This window comes from Oncorhynchus mykiss, chromosome 15 (genome assembly GCF_013265735.2).
Source record: "Oncorhynchus mykiss isolate Arlee chromosome 15, USDA_OmykA_1.1, whole genome shotgun sequence".
NCBI lineage: Eukaryota > Metazoa > Chordata > Actinopteri > Salmoniformes > Salmonidae > Oncorhynchus > Oncorhynchus mykiss.
The window spans coordinates 39910866-39935588 of NC_048579.1; the positions used below are offsets into that span (position 1 = coordinate 39910866).

The 24723-nt window shown below is 43.3% G+C and overlaps 1 protein-coding gene across 1 annotated transcript; it reads left to right on the forward strand.

Moving 5' to 3' along the window:
- The first annotated feature begins 1576 nt into the window (after positions 1-1576).
- On the forward strand, positions 1577-18360 carry LOC110490050 (protein MB21D2). The gene is made up of 2 exons (XM_021563172.2): positions 1577-2582; positions 15203-18360. Exons 1-2 carry the CDS (start codon positions 2327-2329, stop codon positions 16465-16467), a joined length of 1521 nt encoding a protein of 506 aa, XP_021418847.1. The 5' UTR covers positions 1577-2326; the 3' UTR covers positions 16468-18360.
- Positions 18361-24723: the final 6363 nt, after the last annotated feature.

Below are 24723 nucleotides of genomic sequence, written 5' to 3' on the forward strand. Positions count from 1 at the left end.
AATATTCCTCAACTGCATACAGTATATCATAAATTGCTATTGCAAATAGAAGTATTATGTTCAACAACTGACATTTTCAGATATTATTTTGACAAACACACTTTGGTGCTTACAATTCATTCTCTATTGTCATAGATTTAGTGGGCACTGTCATCTGTGATCTTTGTGATATGACTTTCTTTAAGCACGTACTAATGAAACTGTCACTTAATATTTTTTCTTAAACTCTACAAACGCTCTACATTTATTCACTCTGTGATAGGGTTGGATCCTATATGCTACTTTTATACTGTAAATGGTTCAGTGCCTATAATTTAGGCTGTGTGTAGAATGGGGCATAAAGGAAATTACCTCTACTACTAAATTACTACTAGATTATAGTGATAAGGATAACAGCATACAAATTTGTCCTGCGTATTCATTTGCCTATTACTAATCAGAATTCCATTATGTTTACATAAAAACAGAGTACTTCAAAATGAGAAGATCGTGCCAAGGAAAAGATGACTGGGTGGACATAAAGCGGAAAGGAGGGGAAATAACTCACACCATATAGCAGGACACCTTCATCTGCGGGGTCTTTGTAATGCAGGTTTGATAGTTATATTTTCAATAATGAATGGTTAGCTGTTATGTGACAATTAGGTCAAAAACTCTATTTTATTTTTTGGTGTAGATGGCCTGTAAAGCTTACAGATTTAAGTCTAATAGCACGAGAGGAATGTAGACAAACATCAGAGTGAGATATGAAGGCATTGTCAGTGGACATTCTGAACCTTGTTTGAGGTCACTAGGTCATATGACCAAGGAGCTATTGAAATTCTAGATTTAAAAAAATGAATGTAAAATCATGTGAGATGAAAATGGACAAACTAAAGGGTGTGCAATGTATAGGCCCAGTGAGTGGACATTCTGAACCTTCTTTGAAATCACTAGGTCACATGACCAAGGAGCTATTGAAATTCTACATTTTGAAAAATTAATGTAAAAACATGTGAGATGAAAATGGACAAACTAAAGGGTGTGCAATATAGAAGGGTAGTCAGTGGACATTCTGAACCTTGTTTGAAGTCACTAGGTCACATGACCAAGGAGCTATTGAAATTCTACATTTTGACAAATTAATGTAAAAACGTGTGAGATGAAAATGGACAAACTAAAGGGTTTGCAATGTGTAGGCTCACTGAGTGTACATTCTGAACCTTGTTTGAAGTTATTAGGTCACATGACCAAGGAGCTATAGAAATTTTAAAATTAGAAATATTAATGTAAAATCATGTGAGATTAAAATGGACAAACAAAAGGGTGTGCAATATAGAAGGGTAGTCAGTGGACATTCTGAACCTTCTTTGAAGTCATTAGGTCACATGACCAAGGAGCTATAGAAATTCGAATGTAAAAAAGTTTGTATTTTGTTTATGCTCCCTAACTAATTCAACTAGGAATACAAAATGCTGCTCACATTTCCACATGTTTATTAGCTTTGGAAAGCGAATTAATGTCCAAATCTCGAAAATAAGACCTGTGCAATGTTGTGTGCAATTTTTCCAACATCATGACACTTATTTGGAGTCTGTGGCTCAAGTGATTTGAAAGCTATTGCGCGAATATCCAACTTCAAACGGTCTTTACCTCGGTGACATGTTGCATGTTAAGAACCTGGACTTTTAATTTGGTTATGAACTGCACAGCACAAAAGGGAAGGAAATCGGAGAAAGTAGGCATCATTGTGAGTGCGGCTGAGCGTTACAAGGAATCCTTTCGATTAATGCTCCTTCCTCACGGGTACCTGAGCCTGTGTAAGGACGTTATTTGAATGTGACTGAAGGAGTGGGTAGTTATGTATTCAAACAACCATCAATGGAATAGTATTTTGGTTTTGTTTCAATACCCCGTGTAGTAGTTGGCGGCAATACACCAATAGGTGTAGTCTGCCATAAAACTTTAAAGAAGGTCTTCCAAACAGATGTCAGATAATAGGCTGGGCAACGTATCAGCTACATACGTGTGCCAGTGCAATTCCTTCGTCGCTCTGGAGGAGCTGATTCGGCTAGCGTCATCATCAGCACCATCATCGACTTGACTTCATCACTCTCACATTAGCCATGACAATTACTTTGCCTACGATTCGACAGCCACCCCCAACAGTCATTGAACTACAGCCACGCCGATGAGAGCACTTTGCACACCCCGCATAAAATTTAAAGGAACTCCGATTTGTTTGGTGCAAGCAGCGGCCGATGTTCTGAACTGAAGCCGAGGTAGCCAGTGTGGGGCCTTGGGACGCCTGCGTTCACATTGCTGTTGTTTTTTATATCTTGCAAACATGGCGGCCCCTGCGCTAACCAGCCGGGCTGGGTCCGTAAATAGCTTGGGAAACAGCCCCACTGCGACTCCCAGCTCCACGAACAATAACAACAAGATCATCCCAAGCTACCCCGAGCTCGATTTCAGGTCCGGTGCCAGAATCGAGGATTTGAACCGATTGATTCTGGAATTTAGTAAACACGATCAGCGAGAATATGACGACCAGCGAGCGCTCGAGATTCACACCGCCAAGGATTTCATTTTCTCCATGCTCGGTAAGAAATTGTGGGTGGGAAAATCACGTCTGTTTAGCTGACATTTTACTAGAATGAGGCAGATTTTTAAAAATGTATTATGCGAAACGTATTTTTGACAATTCTCAGTAACAACTACAGTCCGCTAGTTTGATCAGTGGTGAATGGATGCAATAATAAAAGCAAGTGTGCTGTTTCAAATCTATCAGTGTAGATCAAGAGATCAAATCAAGAGGCTGACTATAAATCCCGAATATCTATCTAATCTCTGACCCATCATTGTCCAGTCCTATATAAATTGAACAATATAATAATTCATTATTTTAGCCTTACATCATTCATAGGGCTGCACTGCCCGCAAACTGTCTGTGATTGCTAATGCTCGAGGGCATACGGCGTGGTGGAAATCTGGTCGGGAGGTTTTATACCCATATAACAACCAGATTTAATCCAAAATACGTTTTTTTCATGATGAAAAATATGTATTCATCTGATCGACCTACTGACCAGTTATCTAAATGCTACTCAATTAATAAACATGTGCATAGTGTTTGTGGGCCATGCACCCATTGAATATATGACACTGGAACCATTACAATTATACAAATTGGAGTAATGTTCTTTTTCAGAAGGGTTTGCATGATTCCGTTTAGAACAGTTGGCAAATAACAGCTGGCAGAGTTCACCAAAGCGGGTTAGGTTCTCATGGACCCAGTCAAGAAGCTGGGCCTATTCCGTTTGAGACTCGGACTCAGGGAGCTTCATGCGGGCGGAGCTCTTCCCGAGTCCGGTATAATCATATTACCTTGGGCCAAGGCTAATGGTACTCGGGCCGAGTCCTCTTCAGTTTGTCCGGTCCGATTAACTTTTTCAGGAGTAGGGCCATTTTACGTTTTATCCGGCAGGTGATGAAATACCAGTTAAAAAATGTTTTATATTTCACCTCCAAGGCATCGAATTTGCTAGGTCATTAGCAAGCTAAAATGTGTGACAGTCTCTGCGGCCCTATAGCTATCAGAGATGGTTCCTAATTTAGAGGATCTATGCTTTTTAAATGTTTTTGATTTTAGTACAGGCTATGGTAATGCTTTTCGTAGTTGCAGTCCACCGAATTGAAAAGTGCACATTCACTTCCATAATATTTGTTCTAGGCTACCAGCATGCAAGATAAACATGCACTATAATATAGTATATGCCTACCTTTACAAAATGTACTGCCGTTAAAATACAGTAAAACTTCAGTACAATGAAATAATGTTTTTTAAATGAATAATATCTGGTAGCTTGCTGTGTGTCTTTTAATGGTAACTGTTTGTTTATTGTGCTGTGCATTTTCTTCTGTTCCACTGAATGCAATTTAGATTTGTTCAGAATTTAACAAAAAAACACGTAAATCAAATAAAATGTATTTATATAGCCCTTCGTACATCAGCTGATATCTCAAAGTGCTGTACAGAAACCCAGCCTAGAACCCCAAACAGCAAGCAATGCAGGTGTAGAAGCACGGTGGCTAGGAAAAACTCCCTAGAAAGGCCAAAACCTAGGAAGAAACCTAGAGAGGAACCAGGCTATGTGGGGTGGCCAGTCCTCTTCTGGCTGTGCCAGGTGGAGATTATAACAGAACATGGCCAAGATGTTCAAATGTTCATAAATGACCAGCATGGTCGAATAATAATAAGGAAGAACAGTTGAAACTGGAGCAGCAGCACGGCCAGGTGGACTGGGGACAGCAAGTAGTCATCATGTCAGGTAGTCCTGGGGCATGGTCCTAGGGCTCAGGTCCTCCGAGAGAGAGAAAGAAAGAGAGAAGGAGAGAATTAGAGGACGCACACTTAGATTCACACAGGACACCGATTAGGACAGGAGAAGTACTCCAGATATAACAAACTGACCCTAGCCCCCCGACAAAATAAACTACTGCAGCATAAATACTGGAGGCTGAGACAGGAGGGGTCAGGAGACACTGTGGCCCCATCCGAGGACACCCCCGGACAGGGCCAAACAGGAAGGATATAACCCCACCCACTTTGCCAAAGCACAGCCCCCACACCACTAGAGGGATATCTTCAACCACCAACTTACCATCCTGAGACAAGGCTGAGTATAGCCCACAAAGATCTCCACCATGGCACAACCCAAGGGGGGGGCGCCAACCCAGACAGGATGACCACATCAGTGAATCAACCCACTCAGGTGACGCACCCCTTCCAGGGACGGCATGAGAGAGCCCCAGTAAGCCAGTGACTCAGCCCCTGTAATAGGGTTAGAGGCAGAGAATCCCAGTGGAAAGAGGGGAACCGGCCAGGCAGAGACAGCAAGGGCGGTTCGTTGCTCCAGAGCCTTTCCGTTCACCTTCCCACTCCTGGGCCAGACTACACTCAATCATATGACCCACTGAAGAGATGACTCTTCAGTAAAGACTTAAAGGTTGAGACCGAGTTTGCGTCTATGACATGGGTAGGCAGACCGTTCCATAAAAATGGAGCTCTATAGGAGAAAGCCCTGCCTCCAGCTGTTTGCTTAGAAATTCTAGGGACAATTAGGAGGCCTGCGTCTTGTGACCTTAGCGTACGTGTAGGTATGTACGGCAGGACCAAATCAGAGAGATATGTAAGAGCAAGCCCATGTAATGCTTTGTAGGTTAGCAGTAAAACCTTGTAATCAGCCCTTGCTTTGACAGGAAGCCAGTGTAGGGAGGCTAGCACTGGAGTAATATGATATATTTTTTTGGTTCTAGTCAGGATTCTAGCAGCCGTATTTAGCACTAACTGAAGTTTATTTAGTGCTTTATCCGGGTAGCCGGAAAGTAGAGCATTGCAGTAGTCTAACCTAGAAATAACAAAAGCATGGATACATTTTTCTGCATCATTTTTGGACAGAAAGTTTCTGAATTTTGCAATGTTACGTAGATGGAAAAAAGCTGTCCTTGAAATGGTCTTGATATGTTCTTCAAAAGAGAGATCAGGGTCCAGAGTAATGCCGAGGTCCTTCACAGTTTTATTTGAGACGACTGTACAACCATTAAGATTAATCGTCAGATTCAACAGAACATCTCTTTGTTTCTTGGGACCTAGAACAAGCATCTCTGTTTTGTCCGAGTTTAAAAGTAGAAAGTTTGCAGCCATCCACTTCCTTATGTCTGAAACACATGCTTCTAGCAGGGGCAATTTTGGGGCTTTACCATTTTTCATTGAAATGTACAGCTGTGTGTCATCCGCATAGCAGTGAAAGTTAACATTATGTTTTCGAATAACATCCCCAAGAGGTAAAATATATAGTGAAAACAACAGTGGTCCTAAAACGGAACCTTGAGGAACACCGAAATTTACAGTTGATTTGTCAGAGGACAAACCATTCACAGAGACAAACTGATATCTTTCTGACAGATAAGATCTAGGCCTATGTATTTTATTTCAATATCCTACTACAATCCACCAGGATTTACAAACCCCTATATTTATTCCATTTATTTAAATAGTCAAATAGTCAAACATTATTGCACCTGAATTTGACCTTGACAATTATATTGTCTCTTAAAGCTTTTGAGCAATTCAAATTACTGCACGCATTGTTATTAGCATTGTCAGTAGCTAAATGAGGAGGTAGGCATATCTGTTCCAACTAAAATTTGGATTGGAATCGGTGCTAGCAGCAATATATCTCCATGCGCGGTGCAGGCAGCTTGAGCAATAAGCGCATTGCTCAAGCATCATTGGGACAGAGTGCCTGGTAGGTTACACAACACAACACAGCTGGAAAACAATGACAGCTTCGAAATATGCACAAAAAACTTTGATAACATTCTCCTGCATTGTTGTTTTACTTTTGTAAGTAAGGCGGCGGTTTGTTGGGGAGAAGATCTTCATGAGAAATTTTGCTAGCTGGCTAATTTTAGCTAGCTAACATTAGCTCTCTAGCTAATCATCCATGGACATGGTAAGTTAACATTTTTATCTCCTGCAGCTAGCTAACATTATGACATTTTGAAATCTGTTTAGCTAATGACGGTGTTGCTGTATGTGTTGCTTACAGTAAGAGTCATGAAAAGCCTGGAAACTCAGGTGGTTGATGTGTTATGGGCCCGCTGTAAAATCCTAAAATATGTCCCAGACCGCTGTGGTGGAGGAGGATGCAAAGTATGTATATGAGCAAGTTGCTCTTTTTTGAAGACCTCTCTAAGCTATAACTGTAACAGACTTCTTCAACAAGTACCACAGAAATACTTTTAGCCAGCTGAGTACACAAAGTTTTTTTCAGGAAAATCCTTTTTCTAGTTTTCTTTTAAAATCTCAAATTGATAAAGTTGTAAGTCTCTTATTCTCTTCACTGCAGATCTGACCCATCACACCACTATTCAAGAAGGCCACTATGCTCCAGATCGCCTTCTCTGCTCTGCGGTCCTCGATGAGGATCTATCCGATTACACCACTCTTATTAGGCATTAATAAAAATCCCAATGTGCATTTATATACTCTGTCCAAGTCTTTCTATGCATGCAATGTCTGTGGGTTAATTATGAAACAATTACTGTCCAGATGTGCAAAGAATTGTGATGTAGATTGTTTTTTTGGCATTGCTTGATCTATTTTAAATGTAAGAATATGTTGCAGATTGAAACTTTAATTGGTGCCTATGGAAACGAATAGAAATGTAACAAACAAGCTTTTCAATATCCAACTTTATCCTTTGCAATCCTTTTTACAGTAGGTAATAAGCTGTAGTCAGGTGGTTATTATCAGGTTGTGATGAGGTCTTAACTATGATCTGTAGCCTACATAATAAACTAAGCAAAAAAAATAAACGTCTTCTCACTGTCAACTGCTCTTATAAATATTTGTATGAACATAACAAGATTCAACAACTGAGACATGAACTGAACAAGTTCCACAGACGTGTGACTAACAAAAATGGAATAATGTAACAGTCAGTATCTGGTGTGACCACCAGCTGCATTAAGTACTGCAGTGCATCTCCTCCTCATAGATTGCACCAGATTTGCCAGTTCTTGCTGTGAGATGTTACCCCACACTTCCACCAAGGCACCTGCAAGTTTCCGGACATTTCTGGGGGGAATGGCCCTAGCCCTCACTCTCCGATCCAACAGGTCCCAGCTGTGCTCAATGGGATTGAGATAAGGGCTCTTCGCTGGCGGTCTTGCAGGAAATAACGCAGAGAACAAGCAGTAAGGCTGGTGGCATTGTCATGCTGGAGAATCATGTCAGGATGAGCCTGTAGGAAGGGTACCCCATGAGGGAGGAGGATGTCTTCCCGGTAACGCACAGCGTTGAGATTGCCTGCAATGACAACAAGTGTAACAGTATAGCTTCCGTCCCTCTCCTCGCCCCTACCTTTTTTTTTAAGTATTTGTAATAATGACAATTACAACAATACTGAATGAACACTTATTTTAACTTAATATAATCCATAAATAAAATCAATTTAGCCTCAAATAAATGAAACATGTTCAATTTGGTTTAAATAATACAAAAACAAGGTGTTGGAGAAGAAATTAAAAGTGCAATATGTGCCATCTAAGAAAGCTAACGTTTAAGTTCCTTGCTCAGAACATGAGAACATATAAAAGCTGGTGGTTCCTTTTAACATGAGTCTTCAATATTCCCAGGTAAGAAGTTTTAGGTTGTAGTTATTATAGGAATTATAGGACTATTTCTCTCTATAACATTTGTATTTCATTAACCTTTGACTATTGGATGTTCTTATAGGCACTTTAGTATTGCCAGTGTAACAGTATAGCTTCCATCCCTCTCCTTGCTCCTCTCTGGGCTTGAACCAGGAACACAACGACAACAGCCACCCTCGAAGCAGCGTTACCCATGCAGAGCAAGGGGAACAACTACTCCAAGTCTCAGCGAGTGACGTTTGAAACGCAATTAGCGCGCTAACTAGCTAGCCATTTCACATCGGTTTCACCAGCCTAATTTTCGAGAGTTGATAGGCTTGAAGTCATAAACAGCTGCTGGCAAACGCACTAAAGTGCTGTTTGAATGAATGCTTACGAGCCTGCTGGTGCCTACCACCTCTCAGTCAGACTGCTCTATCAAATCATAGACTTAGTTATAACATGATAACACACAGAAATATGAGCCTTATGTCATTAATAAGGCCGAATCTGGAAACTCATCTCGAAAACAAGACCTTTATTCTTCAAATCAAATCAAATTTTATTTGTCACATACACATGGTTAGCAGATGTTAATGCGAGTGTAGCGAAATGCTTGTGCTTCTAGTTCCGACAATGCAGTAATAACAAGTAATCTAACTAACAATTCCAAAACTACTGTCTTGTACACAGTGTAAGGGGATAAAGAATATGTACATAAGGATATATGAATGAGTGATGGTACAGAGCAGCATAGGCAAGATACAGTAGATGGTATCGAGTACAGTATGTACAAATGAGATGAGTATGTAAACAAAGTGGCATAGTATAGTATAAAGTGGCTAGTGATACATGTATTACATAAGGATACCGTCGATGATATAGAGTACAGTATATACGTATGCATATGAGATGAATAATGTAGGGTAAGTAACATTATATAAGGTAGCATTGTTTAAAGTGGCTAGTGATATATTTACATCATTTCCCATCAATTCCCATTATTAAAGTGGCTGGAGTTGAGTCAGTGTCAGTGTGTTGGCAGCAGCCACTCAGTGTTAGTGGTGGCTGTTTAACAGTCTGATGGCCTTGAGATAGAAGCTGTTTTTCAGTCTCTCGGTCCCAGCTTTGATGCACCTGTACTGACCTCGCCTTCTGGATGATAGCGGGGTGAACAGGCAGTGGCTCGGGTGGTTGATGTCCTTGATGATCTTTATGGCCTTCCTGTGACATCGGGTGGTGTAGGTGTCCTGGAGGGCAGGTAGTTTGCCCCCGGTGATGCGTTGTGCAGACCTCACTACCCTCTGGAGAGCCTTACGGTTGAGGGCGGTGCAGTTGCCATACCAGGCGGTGATACAGCCCGCCAGGATGCTCTCGATTGTGCATCTGTAGAAGTTTGTGAGTGCTTTTGATGACAAGCCAAATTTCTTCAGCCTCCTGAGGTTGAAGAGGCGCTGCTGCGCCTTCTTCACGATGCTGTCTGTGTGAGTGGACCAATTCAGTTTGTCTGTGATGTGTATGCCGAGGAACTTAAAACTTGCTACCCTCTCCACTACTGTTCCATCGATGTGGATAGGGGGGTGTTCCCTCTGCTGTTTCCTGAAGTCCACAATCATCTCCTTAGTTTTGTTGACGTTGAGTGTGAGGTTATTTTCCTGACACCACACTCCGAGGGCCCTCACCTCCTCCCTGTAGGCCGTCTCGTCGTTGTTGGTAATCAAGCCTACCACTGTTGTGTCGTCCGCAAACTTGATGATTGAGTTGGAGGCGTGCGTGGCCACGCAGTCGTGGGTGAACAGGGAGTACAGGAGAGGGCTCAGAACGCACCCTTGTGGGGCCCCAGTGTTGAGGATCAGCGGGGAGGAGATGTTGTTGCCTACCCTCACCACCTGGGGGCGGCCCGTCAGGAAGTCCAGTACCCAGTTGCACAGGGCGGGGTCGAGACCCAGGGTCTCGAGCTTGATGACGAGCTTGGAGGGTACTATGGTGTTGAATGCCGAGCTGTAGTCGATGAACAGCATTCTCACATAGGTATTCCTCTTGTCCAGATGGGTTAGGGCAGTGTGCAGTGTGGTTGAGATTGCATCGTCTGTGGACCTATTTGGGCGGTAAACAAATTGGAGTGGGTCTAGGGTGTCAGGTAGGGTGGAGGTGATATGGTCCTTGACTAGTCTCTCAAAGCACTTCATGATGACGGATGTGAGTGCTACGGGGCGGTAGTCGTTTAGCTCAGTTACCTTAGCTTTCTTGGGAACAGGAACAATGGTGGCCCTCTTGAAGCATGTGGGAACAGCAGACTGGTATAGGGATTGATTGAATATGTCCGTAAACACACCGGCCAGCTGGTCTGCGCATGCTCTGAGGGCGCGGCTGGGGATGCCGGCTGGGGATGCCGTCTTTCAGTGAAGTACGGAACCGTTCCGTATTTTATCTAATGGGTGGCTTCCATAAGTCTAAATATTCCTGTTACATTGCACAACCTTCAATGTTATGTCATAGTTATGTAAAATTCTGGCAAATTAGGGGGCCCAAACTATTGCATATACATTGACTCTGTGTGCAATGAACGCAAGAGAATTTCACCTGGTTAATATTGCCTGCTAACCTGGATTTCTTTTAGTTAAATACGCAGGTTTAAAAATATATACATCTGTGTATTGATTTTAAGATGGGTATTGATGTTTATGGTTAGGTACACATTGGAGCAACGAAGTCCTTTTTTGCGAATGGGCACCGCATCGATTATATGTTGCAGGACACGCTAGATAAACTAGTAATATCATCAACCATGTGTAGTTAACTAGTGATTATGATTGATTGATTGTTTTTTATAAGATAAGTTTAATGCTATCTATCGTTACCCATCGCGCCACAAAAGCCGCGGCCCTTGTAGAGCAAGGGGAACAACTACTTCAAGGTCTCAGAGCAAGTGACGTCACCGACTGAAACGCTATTAGTGCGCACCACCGCTAACTAGCTAGCCATTACACAAGCTCAGTCCAATGATGCTGTGACACACTGCCCCAGACCATGACGGACCCTCCACCTCCAAATTGATCCCTCTCCAGAGTACAGGCCTCGGTGTAACACTCATTCATTCGACGATAAACTCGAATCCGACCATCAGGCGTGATGACAAAACCGCAACTTGTCAGTGAAGAGCACTTTTTGCCAGTCCTGTCTGGTCCAGCGACGGCGGGTTTGTGCCCATAGGTGACATTGTTGTCGGTGATGTCTGGTGAGGACCTGCCTTACAACAGGCCTACAAGCCCTCAGTCCAGCCTCTCTCAGCCTATTGCGGACAGTCTGAGCACTGATGGAGAGATTGTGCATTTCTGGTGTAAATCGGGCAGTTGTTGTTGCCATCCTGTACCTGTCCCGCAGGTGTGATGTTTGGATGTACCTATCCTGTGCAGGTGTTGTTATACGTGGTCTGCCACTGTGAGGACAATCAGTTGTCTGTTCTGTCTCCCTGTTGCTCTGTTTTAGGCGTCTCACAGTACGGACATTGCAATTTATTGCTCTGGCCACATCTGCAGTCCTCATGCCTCCTTGCAGCATGCCTAAGGCATGTTCACGCAGATGAGCAGGAGCCCTGAGTCAGTAGATAGGCTTCTTTCGTGTCCTAAGTTTTCATAACTGTGACCTTAATTGTCTATCGTCTGTAAGCTGTTAGTGTCTTAATGACCGTTCCACAGGTGCATGTTCATTAATTGTTTATGGTTCATTGAACAAGCATGGGAAACAGTGTTTAAACACTTTACAATGAAGATCTGTGAAGTTATTTGGATTTTTACGAATTATCTTTGAAAGACAGTGTCCTGAAAAAGGGACGTTTTATTTATTTGCTGAGTCCTAACACAATTTAGTGGTCAGAATTATGACGAGGTGGTCAGATAGAGGTATCAGTTGCGACCAGAATAAGATGTCATATTTTTTAACCCCCCTGTTCTCCCCAATTTCGATCTTGTCTCAGCGCTGCAACTTCTCAATGGGCTCGAAGGTCGAGTCATGTGTCCTCCAAAACATGACCCGCCACACCGCGCTTCTTAATACCTGCCCTCTTAACCCGGAAGCCAGCAGCACCAATGTGTCGGAGGAAACACCTTTCGACTGCCTGCAGTCGCCCGCCCCGCCACAAGGAGGTGCTAGAGCGTGATGAGCCAAGTAAAGCCCCCCTGGCCAAACCCTCCCTTAACCCGGACGACGCTGGGCCAATTGTACGCCACCCTATGACATGGCTGAAAAAGGAACCAACTTTCCCGCATTTCATATATAGCAGTGGATATACAAATTAATGTGATATTTGATTCTCTCTCAATAATTCATTGTACAATGAACACACACATATTTCCATTTGTGAGTGTGTGATATGGTGGTTGGTGACATATTTATTTCAACAAGAAAAACTTTTTTAAACAATGTCAACACTGCCATGTTGACCTGAGCCTTGCTGTTGGAAAACCACGTCAGTGTTCGGCTATCACGGTTGAACCTCCCCTGACTTCACTCCTCGGCTTTAGTCTAGTCGGTTGCTTTAGCCTTATCACTCAAACGTGCCCACTATCTCAGTGGCATTCAAAGTCTGGTCATGACCCCTACTGGGGTCTCGGGGGAACTACAGTGGTGTCACCATTTTTTTAATAAAACAATTAAGATGACAGATCATTGTATGGGACAATATTCAGAAGTTTTTGAGAAAGATGAAATATATATATATATATATATATATATTTTAGTAAATTAATTTATTAGTTTCATTAAAATGTAATGATTTTTTTGTTTTGTTGATATAAAAATCTAAATTTTTTCAGGAAGAAATAGGGTCCCCGCTGAAAAAGTTTGAATATCACTGCACTAACTTGAATAACTTTGAGTTGACTGGCATATTAGGCTAACTGTTGTGGTGGTGTACTGGTTCAGCAGCAGTGCAGAAACCTGGATACCATGAAAACTCACTCAGATGATGTGAGCAAAAGATACAAAAACAGCAGCAGACTGACACACAGTCTCACTCACTCACTCACTCACTCACTCACTCACTCACTCACTCACTTTCTCACACAGCATATGTTTTACTGTCCTTGTGAGGACCTAACATTTATTTCCATTCAAAATCCTATTATCCCTAAACCTAATCCTTACCCGGACTCTTAACCCTAACTCTAATTGTAACTTTAAACCAAAAGCTAACCCCTAAACTTCCACGAGGGAGAATTTTCCTGGTTTTACTATCCTTGTGGGGACTTTTAGGGATTTCCGGTACCCTCAAAGACAGTAATACAAGCCCACACACACACACACTTGCACTGTAGGCCTACACACCTAAGCTTCTTGCGCTTAGTGTCCCAAAGTCACAGTGTCTCAAACAAACAGTGACAGTAGACCACAGCGCTGAGCCACTCGGGCCTGTCTCTTATGTTGGGGATTATGGCTGCTGAGAGGGAACAGACACTTTCTGGAATCAGTGAAGAGGAAGAGAGAAAAAAGAGACAGAGCACTGCAGTCCACATAAATAAACTCAGCCGATGCTAACGGAGCATGCTAGGCTAGCTCAGTCCAGTGCAGTGCACACAGAACACAGAGGCCAACGATGCATAAGATAATGGCAAGTTATTTTTTTACATCTGAAATGTTATGGGATGGTAGGATGACTATGACAGGGGAGATTTATTTAGCCTGTGTTAATATTATTTAATGTAAATGTATCGGGTTGGAACCGGTTCAGGGAACAGAACAGAAAAATAACAAAACATTTTGAGGAACAACTCCAAAACCAGGCACGAAAGTGATCTCTAGTGTTCCGGGACCTGACTTTATTTTTTTTAAAATCTTGAGAACGGGTTAATGATGTTATGTTTAGTTACAAATACAAATGTCATGACTCAAGCCAAGCCCCCTCCATGTCCACCGCTCTCTCCCCACCTGTGAAATTTCAGTCACATCTCGCGACTGCACTTAGTTGACTAATCAAAAATGTAAACAGCTATCTTACCCGTTCCACAGCAAGCTGCTCAATCTGCACTAATTGATTCAATTAAACCATGTTGATTTCACAGATTAAAAATGTATGAAAAGGAATTAAACCCTGCAAAAAAGAAACGTCCTCACTGTCAACTGCATTTATTTTCAGCAAACTTAACATGTGTAAATATTTGTATGAACATAACAAGATTCAACAACTGAGACATAAACTGAACAAGTTCCACAGACATGTGACTAACAGATGTTGAATAATGTGTCCCTGAACAAAGGGGGGGTCAAAATCAAAAGTAACAGTAAGTATCTGGTGTGGCCACCAGCTGCATTAAGTAATGCAGTGCATCTCCTCCTCATGGACTGCGCCAGATTTACCAGTTCTTGCTGTGAGATGTTACCCCACTCTTCCACCAAGGCACCTGCAAGTTCACAGATATTTAAGGGGGGAATGGCCCTAGCCCTCAACCTCCAAACCAACAGGTCCCAGATGTGCTGGCAGAACACTGACATTCCTGTCTTGCAGGAAATCACGCACAGAACAAGCAGTATGGCTGGTGGCATTGTCATGCTGGAAAGTCATGTCAGTATGAGCCTGCAGGAAGGGTACCACATGAGGGAGGATGTCTCCCTGTAACGCACAGCGTTGAGATTGCCTGCAATGACAACAAGCTCAGTCTGATGATGCTGTGACACACCGCCCCAGACCAAGACGGACCCCACTCCAGAGTACAGGCCTTGGTGTAATGCTCATTCCTTTGGAATGGCATAGGCTACCTTATTACAGAGAATTTGCACTGTTAAAACCTAATCATAGGCTAGCTATATGCAGTCTATTCATCCCCCTATTTTTTAAGGAGTGGGACAGTCTCACTCCTTTTGTATTTTTGCCCATTTTATTGAACAGATAGGACAGGCAAGGAAAGACAGGAAAGGTAGGAGGAGGTTGAGTCTAAGGGCAGTGGGCCGGATTCGAACCCATGCCAACTCTAACCGCTGGACCACACAGGCCACTATTAATCCCCCTTTATTCTTCTCCCATCAGGTATGGTGCAGAAACTGGACCAGAAGCTCCCTGTGGCCAACGAGTACCTGCTGCTGTCAGGTGGTGTGCGGGAGGGCGTGGTCGACATGGACCTAGACGAGCTTAGTGTTTACGCCCGTGGCACCGACTATGACATGGACTTTACCCTCCTCGTGCCTGCGCTCAAGCTGCACGACCGCAACCAGCCGGTCACTCTGGACATGCGCCACTCAGCCCTGTGCCACTCGTGGCTGAGCCTGCGCCTCTTCGACGAGGGCACCATCAACAAGTGGAAGGACTGCTGCACAGTGGTAGACCACATCAATGGCGCCACCAACTACTTCTTCTCACCCACACTGGTGGCTGACTGGTTCTACGAGTCCATCAGCGTGGTCCTGGTGGAGATCCAGAAGAAGCCCCAGCGCGGCATGCCCCGCGTGGAGAAGGTGGAGCGGAACGGCACAATCATCTCCGTCATCCTGGGCGTGGGCAGCAGCCGCATGCTCTATGACATCGTGCCTGTGGTCTCCTTCAAGGGATGGCCAGCGGTGGCCCAGAGCTGGCTGATGGAGAACCACTTCTGGGACGGCAAGATCACAGAGGAGGAGGTGATCAGCGGCTTCTACCTGGTGCCTGCCTGCTCCCACAAGGGCCGTAAGGAGAATGAGTGGCGCCTGTCTTTCGCCCGCAGCGAAGTGCAGCTCAAGAAGTGCATCTCGGCCAGCCTGATGCAGGCCTACCAGGCGTGCAAGGCCATCATTATCAAGCTGCTGTCAAGGCCCAAGGCCATCAGCCCCTACCACCTGCGCAGCATGATGTTGTGGGCCTGCGATCGGCTCCCCGCCACCTACCTGTCCCAGGAAGACTTTTCAGCCCACTTCCTGCTAGGCCTCATTGACGACCTGCAGAACTGCCTGGTCAACAAGATGTGCCCCAACTACTTCATCCCACAGTGCAACATGCTAGAGCACCTGTCGGACGAGATGGCCATGCTCCACGCCCGCAAGCTCAGCTCGGTGCGCTCCGACCCGGCCGAGCACCTGCGCACTACCATTGAGCACGCCAAGGCGGCCAACCGACTGACCCTGGAACTGCATTGGCGCGGCAGTGCCTCAAACCTGCCGTCACCACAGTCGGACGCGGGCGGCGAGCACCAGCCGGATGACCGCTTGGCTAAGAAGCTGCAGCAGCTGGTGACAGAGAACCCTGGAAAGTCCATCTCGGTGTTCATCAACCCCGATGACGTGACGCGGCCGCACTTCCGCATCGACGACAAGTTCTTCTGAGACTTCAAAATAGAAAAAAGCTATTCTTCTCCTCCCCCCACATCACCCATTCTCCTTTTGACTAGATCGATCGGTCGAGTCGTCAATTTAGTCGGTTTCCCAAGTAACGGTCGCCACAGAGCATTGTGAGGTGCTTTTGTGCAATGGTGTCTTCCCATTTTGTTTACCTGTCCCCACACCCCACCAACCCTACAGTGCCCGTGTCACCTTGAGAAGGCCTTTACAGGACTACATGAAACAGGTGGAAGAAGAGGTACTGCGTCTTTCCTCGGAAAGTTAAGGAATGGCTTAGTCCCTGTAGGGGAACTGATGGTACTAACGCCATAACTGTACATAAAGAGAGTTGAGTAGATATGTGTGTGAGTGGAAATTGGTATTATTTTGCACAGAATGTAGAGGCACACAGTTATGGTGGAAGTTGTGATGTGAAGTCTGAAATGTTGCATATCTTTTAGGAAGGCAATGTCAATGGTCTTTTTTTTCTCTATTGGGCAAAATGCTCTGAATTAATACCTACTGGTTTAGAGTTGTTATTCCAATAAGCTGTATCGCAATGACAAGATGTTTCTAACTTTAGATTCTCTGTGCATTCATGTCCTATGTGTATAGTGAACAGTTCCAGACGTATCCAGAATATGCCAAAAACCTGCAGATATCTGACCGGCAATGTGATACACATATCTTCATCCTCAAGTGCAATTAGTAAACAAAAACACACACACACACACACACACACACAAAACACCACACCACACATACAAGTGCTAACACTCATCGTACACACTCCTGATCAGTGAAATGGTGTATTTGTTACGTATTTGTGATATTCCAGAACTCTGGGACCTTGTCCTTTTGTTTGTTTGTGTTATATGGAACTTGGAAACATTTGACTGTGATTCTTATTTTCCATATTGCTGCTGACCTTATGAAGATGTTTTATGATTGATTGGTTATGCAAATTAAGTGAACAAACACACAATTATGTATTTTAATTGGACATGGGCGTAGCTACTGTGTACATAGTATTGTAAAGCAGCAGTGGGACCCTGCCTGTATCATTTGTATGGACCAATCTGGCAGCGGCATTGTCAGCACCAACAGATCGCATGGCCTGAGGTTCTTCAAATCCTGTTGAGTCAAACCTGTCATGGACTAAATGAGCAACCTCACCATCGGCAGGGATCATTTTCTCCCAAGTGGCGCAGCGGTCTAAGGCACTGCATCTCATTGCAAGAAGCATCACTGCAGTCCCTGGGTCAAATCCAGGCTGCATCACATCCGGCCATGATTGGGAGTCCCATAGGGCGGCGCACAATTGGCCCAGCGTCGTCTTGGTTTGGCCGGGGTAGGCCGTCATTGTAAATAAGAATTTGTTCTTAACTGACTTGCCTAGTTAAATAATAAAATAAAAAAACACACTGCCTTACCATCAATTCGGACTAATCACTGGAGTGGCCTGAATAATGTGTTCTATGCCTTTCTAAAGGCATACTGGCTGCATACCGGGCTGACTACGTTGCATACGCCTGCGAAATCTCACAAAGCTGTCATATCACATCATATGAGCAATCTGATGCCTGTCTGTTCAAATCGATTGACCATGGGTTGATGCAATGCAATATCTGCAATGTAGTTAGCCTGAAACGTGACCATACTGTATGAGAGGGAGAGCAAGTGATCCAATGATCAAATTATGTGTAGATGGTAACACTATAATCAAGCTAAAATGTAATTAAACATATTTAACAACAACTCTAAAGAGAAACTGCTTGAAAATAATGTATTAAACAATTTATATAACATTTAACAGTTGCTTGTCTGATGCACATTCATGATACAGTATGTTGCAAACAATATCAATTTGTGTGATGAATAAAGATGTACAGGATCCCACACTGTTGTCTGGCTCTTTGTATTCAAATTATATCAGTTACATCAGGGGTGACAAAATTATTCCATGGAGGGCCTAGTGTCAGCTGGACTTTGATTATTTCCTTTCAATTAAGACCTAGACAACCAGGTGAGGGGAGTTACTTACTAACTAGTGGCCTTATTTCATCAATCAAGTACAAGGGAGGAGCGAAAACCCGCAGAGACTCGGTCCTCCGTGGAATGAGTTTGACATGTGCATCTCACTGTGATATGAAAAATGGGTCCCACTTTGCATGTTTCTAGGTCCTGCCATTACAGTATACCTATTTGTAGTTTGTGCACTCATTTACATTTTTATATGCATTACATTTGTAAACACCAACTCGGTTGCCTTGGTGTCCATCCTAAATGGGAAGGTTGAGGGTTCGATCCCAGATCGAGTCATACCAAAGACTCAAAAAACGGGACTGATGCCTTTCTGCTTGGCACTCAGCATTAAGAATGCAAATTGTCTCCATTGTGAGTTATTGTACAAATCCTTGCAATTGTACATGACACAAACAGGTATTACAGTTGTATAACAAGTTGTAGCTATGTATTCAATTGCAATGTAATTACATTGGTAATTTGGCTTCTTTATGTGACCGAATAAGGTGCATGTAGGCACAGATATGTAAAGCCAGGTGTACACTTCTCGATTTTGGCTACAATTTAGCTGTCAAAATCCCCATGTCATTGCCTACTTGGGGCACACGGCCGTCACCGACGCTCGTTTAATGTTAGCGGTTCAGAGACGCAATCTGAGGGCTACCAATCTTCTCTTTGAGCAGTCCCAGATGGCCCGATATTTACAAACATATTTGATTTTATCTGCACAAAATCTGCAATGCTCTTTTAGTGTGAGATTTGGAAAAACACGTTTTGAGAACGCTGGTCAGCAATAGCCAATGAGAGGTTGCCAGAGAAGAAGCCAGTGAGATGATGACGTTGCATCACCCAGAATGTGTAGACTCACGAGCAGGAGCGATGACTACTACTAGTATGTATTTGCCTATAACTAAAGCCAAAGTGTCAAATCGTTACAGCTCTGAAGTTCACAAGCAATGCTATTCAATTCAAAATGTTGGCTAGATATTTCCACTCCATATGGCAAGCGGGAATGTCTGACGGAAAACGTTTGAGGCTGCTTTGAGCCACAGCTCATTGTTGCCAAGTTAAATCTAATCACATAATTTTCGCGAGACAGCGTGGTATCGAGAATCCTCACGACCAAGTGAAGAATGTTGTAGTGTGTGACCCTGGTCTGTGCCATATCGTTTAGTGTGTGTACCACGGTTGGCCAGACAAAAAAAACACCAGGAGTTGATTGTGAGAGGCTCAGCGCTGTTAGTGTAGTGTTTACCCATCTTAAGCTGTGGTAGCTGCTTGGTACTTGGCTCTTTCGCAATTGTCTTTCCTCGATTCCACTCATCCTCTCTCCTCACATCCCATCCATTGAAGGAGAGAAAGTCATAGATAATCCAGAAGCTTGGATCATATCCTCCAATCCATATAGTAAGTTTTTTTAAATATTGTACACATTCACAGCTAAAGCTGAATCCCATATACTGAAAACAAGTGGAAAAAAAGAAATACAAAAGTTGATTTAGATAAGGTACAATGAGTGATGGCTGAAAGGTTAATTGAAGCAGTCGGGATGACTGGAGTGGAGGGAGCATTGTTGGTCTCATAGGGAAGGAAACATCACGGTAGCAGCCAGGGAATTCAGTCAGTCAGACAAGGAGAGAACCGAAGCCTCAGCATCTCGCCATCTCAGACGTCCTGCCTCTCCATATAGCCACTTGGCTTAGTAGATACAGTGCCTTGCGAAAGTATTCGGCCCCCTTGAACTTTGCGACCTTTTCCCACATTTCAGGCTTCAAACATAAAGATATAAAACTGTATTTTTTTTGTGAAGAATCAACAACAAGTGGGACACAATCATGAAGTGGAACGACATTTATTGGATATTTCAAACTTTTTTAACAAATCAAAAACAGAAAAATTGGGCGTGCAAAATTATTCAGCCCCTTTACTTTCAGTGCAGCAAACTCTCTCCAGAAGTTCAGTGAGGATCTCTGAATGATCCAATGTTGACCTAAATGACTAATGATGATAAATACAATCCACCTGTGTGTAATAAAGTCTCCGTATAAATGCACCTGCACTGTGATAGTCTCAGAGGTCCGTCAAAAGCGCAGAGAGCATCATGAAGAACAAGGAACACACCAGGCAGGTCCGAGATACTGTTGTGAAGAAGTTTAAAGCCGGATTTGGATACAAAAAGATTTCCCAAGCTTTAAACATCCCAAGGAGCACAGTGCAAGCGATAATATTGAAATGGAAGGAGTATCAGACCACTGCAAATCTACCAAGACCTGGCCGTCCCTCTAAACTTTCAGCTCATACAAGGAGAAGACTGATCAGAGATGCAGCCAAGAGGCCCATGATCACTCTGGATAAACTGCAGAGATTTACAGCTGAGGTGGGAGACTCTGTCCATAGGACAACAATCAGTCGTATATTGCACAAATCTGGCCTTTATGGAAGAGTGGCAAGAAGAAAGCCATTTCTTAAAGATATCCATAAAAAGTGTTGTTTAAAGTTTGCCACAAGCCACCTGGGACACACAGCAAACATGTGGAAGAAGGTGCTCTGGTCAGATGAAACCAAAATTGAACTTTTTGGCAACAATGCAAAACGTTATGTTTGGCGTAAAAGCAACACAGCTCATCACCCTGAACACACCATGCCCACTGTCAAACATGGTGGTGGCAGCATCATGGTTTGGGCCTGCTTTTCTTCAGCAGGGACAGGGAAGATGGTTAAAATTGATGGGAAGATGGATGGAGCCAAATACAGGACCATTCTGGAAGAAAACCTGATGGAGTCTGCAAAAGACCTGAGACTGGGACGGAGATTTGTCTTCCAACAAGACAATGATCCAAAACATAAAGCAAAATCTACAATGGAATGGTTCAAAAATAAACATATCCAGGTGTTAGAATGGCCAAGTCAAAGTCCAGACATGAATCCAATCGAGAATCTGTGGAAAGAACTGAAAACTGCTGTTCACAATTGCTCTCCATCCAACCTCACTGAGCTCGAGCTGTTTTGCAAGGAGGAATGGGAAAAAATGTCAGTCTCTCGATGTGCAAAACTGATAGACATACCCCAAGCGACTTACAGCTGTAATCGCAGCAAAAGGTGGCGCTACAAAGTATTAACTTAAGGGGGCTGAATAATTTTGCACGCCCAATTTTTCAGTTTTTGATTTGTTAAAAAAGTTTGAAATATCCAATAAATGTCGTTCCACTTCATGATTGTGTCCCACTTGTTGTTGATTCTTCACAAAAAAATACAGTTTTATATCTTTATGTTTGAAGCCGGAAATGTGGCAAAATGTCGCAAAGTTCTATGGGGCCGAATACTTTCGCAAGGCACTGTATATAACTATTCCTCCAATACATTTTACAAGGAGAGAAAGAGGCAAGGAGTGAGTACACAGGGAAATACTTGAGATTCAGCCCGTCACAGTGTCTTAGCCAAAGGACGAAATAGAGGTCCCTTGCCTGGGATTCTTCCTCTTGAGGAGAGGAGATACGATGACTAATATTGACAACCTTCTGCTCCCAGACTGCTCTTACGGCTAATGTTGGTAGGTAAGGTAGAGACAGACAACAGCACTGTTCGCACACACTTATACATGCGATCCCTGGAAAAGTGAAAGCCAGTTTTACCACCCTGTTGCTTTCACCAACCCAACCTTGTCAGATCACTCAAGAAAGGTGGAAAGGAGGTGTTCCAACAGGCCCCAGATGTGATGTAACAACAGGGAGGGCATGGCATGGTGAATATGGTTGGATGAGTCAGGTCGCAGGGACTTTTTGTATTGTATAGGTCCTCAATTTCTCTTGTAGATTAATAAAAAGCACTTATGAAAGGTAGGGGTTGATGAAATTGACAGTTCTTTAGGGGCACATACGATATATAATCTGAATTTATACTGATTATATCTGTGTTCTCGGAATTTGTCCTCACAATCTATTTCTATTTTGTGTACACCCCCACCAGCCTCCTCTCCTCCCTACCTCTCTACTTCTCTACCTCTGCCAGGTTATTTTTGCTTCCTGTTGTCACAGCACCTGCCAGGACACCTGCGGCCTAGACTTCAACCGTGCGGCCGCACCCCTCTTTTTTCCAGCCCCAACCTCTGCAATCACATGCTCAAGGGGGAAGTTTCTCCTTGGTACAGATCTAGGATGAGCTCCCCCCTCCCAATCCTAACCTTAGAAAGTAGCCTTGTAAACAATGACAGACATTAATACATGATGTACAGCCCACAGCAAAGTGGAAAAACCATAAAAGATACAGTTTTCTATATATCACTATGCTAATTTCTCTCCATTAGTGGTTTTAGCGTGCGTCCCAAATAGCCCCTTATTCCCTACACTCTAGAAGAAAAGGTAACATTTTGGGGTTTTAAAAATTGCCACACAGTGAACCGTTCCAGGTCACAAAGGTTCATCGAGGAACCCCTCTGAAAAAGTTATTTGAGGATCCCCTGTCACATGATGCTAGATTTGTGAAAAAATGGTCACAGATTGACGTTTATATGTTGATACTGGTCTGCCTGTGTAAAAGTTCAAACAGGAACCTGTTTGTAATGGGAGGGGTTAATTGTTAAACCTTTTTAATAATATATTGTAGCAACATTGTAATATAATATTAACATTGCTGATTACATATAGAACCATGACAGTCATCCAAATGCAATGATAGTAATATAGTAATAAAGTGGTAACTATTCCAACATTGGGATTTGTGTAGGCACTTGAGCAACTCATACACATCTGTAAGCCTATTAAAGCTACAAAACTGTCACTGTTTAACCTTAACATGGGATGACAATACAACAGAACCGAAAAACAGGAATTATGTTCACTCTCACGGGTGGCCAAGAATAACTATCTGAAAGTGACGCCTTTACTAAGCCTCGCCCCGAGTCTTCTCATCTGACCCGCTGGGTTATATTTGAATTAACCAGCATCAATAACCCAGCATCAACAACCCAACCTGGCCCTTTTTAAAGAAAACATTCCAACTAAGTGGCCCAATGCCTGCAACTCAGCAGTTAGATCATCCAAACAACCAAGCATTTTTAAGAGTTTATTTGTATTTATTATGGGATCCCCTAAAATACTCTTCCGGTGGTCCAGCAAAATTAAGGCAGTTATACAATAAAAAAAAAACGTTACAATACATTCACAATTGATTTCACAACACATTAAGTGTGTGCCCTCAGGCCCCTACTCTGCTACTACATATCTACAACACAAAATCCATGTGTACGTGTGTGTATAGTGCGTATGTTATCGTGTGTTTGTATGCATGTGTCTGTGCCTATGTTTGTATTGCTTCACAGTCCCGCTGTTCCATATGGTGTATTTTTATCCGTTTTTTACATCTAATTTTACTGCTTGCATGAGTTACTTGATGTACATAGCTCTAGTAGGTACTGTGCGTCTCCCATAGTCTGTTCTGGACTTGGGGACAGTGAAGAGACCTCTGGTGGCATGTCTAGTGGGGTATGCATGGGTGTCTGAGCTGTGTGCCAGTAGTTCAAACAGACAGCTCGGTATATTCCAACAACCTCTCACAAGTAGTGATGAAGTCAATCTCTCCTCCACTTTGAGCCAGGAGAGATTGACATGCATATTATTAATGTTAGCCCTATGTGTACTACATCTAAGGGCCAGCTGTGCTGCTCTGTTCTGAGCCAACTGACATTTTCCTAAATCCCTCTTTGTGGCAGCAGACCACACAACTGAACAGTAGTCCAGGTGCGACAAAACTAGGGTCTTTGTTATTTTTATTTGGACAGGCAAGGAAGTACGGCGGGCCAGGCCCCCTAAGGCCTGCCCATAATGCCAGCTCTGCTTTCGAGTCCGGCAGCGCAACAAATCCAACTGCGAAATAAATTCAATGTGCTCTGCAAGCCCCAGCAAAAAGGTTCCTCCAGAAGCCTTTGTAACATTGAAACATTGAAAGTTCCTCCAAGAACCCCTCAACTAACCAATTGTGCAAATATGAACCCACTGACTGCAACGGATCCTTGAGGAACTCCAGGGTTTCTTGAGAATCTCCAGGGTTCCTTGAGTCACACCTAATTCTAAGACTGTATAGTGCAATACTTTTGTATAGGGCCATAAGGGTCTTGGTAAAAAGTACTGCACTGCAATATAGTGATATTTAGGACACACCCTTAGAAATATTGAGAACCATAAACCAGTACCATATAGGCTTATATTATCTGCAATACATTACATCTAGCCCTACTAGGCC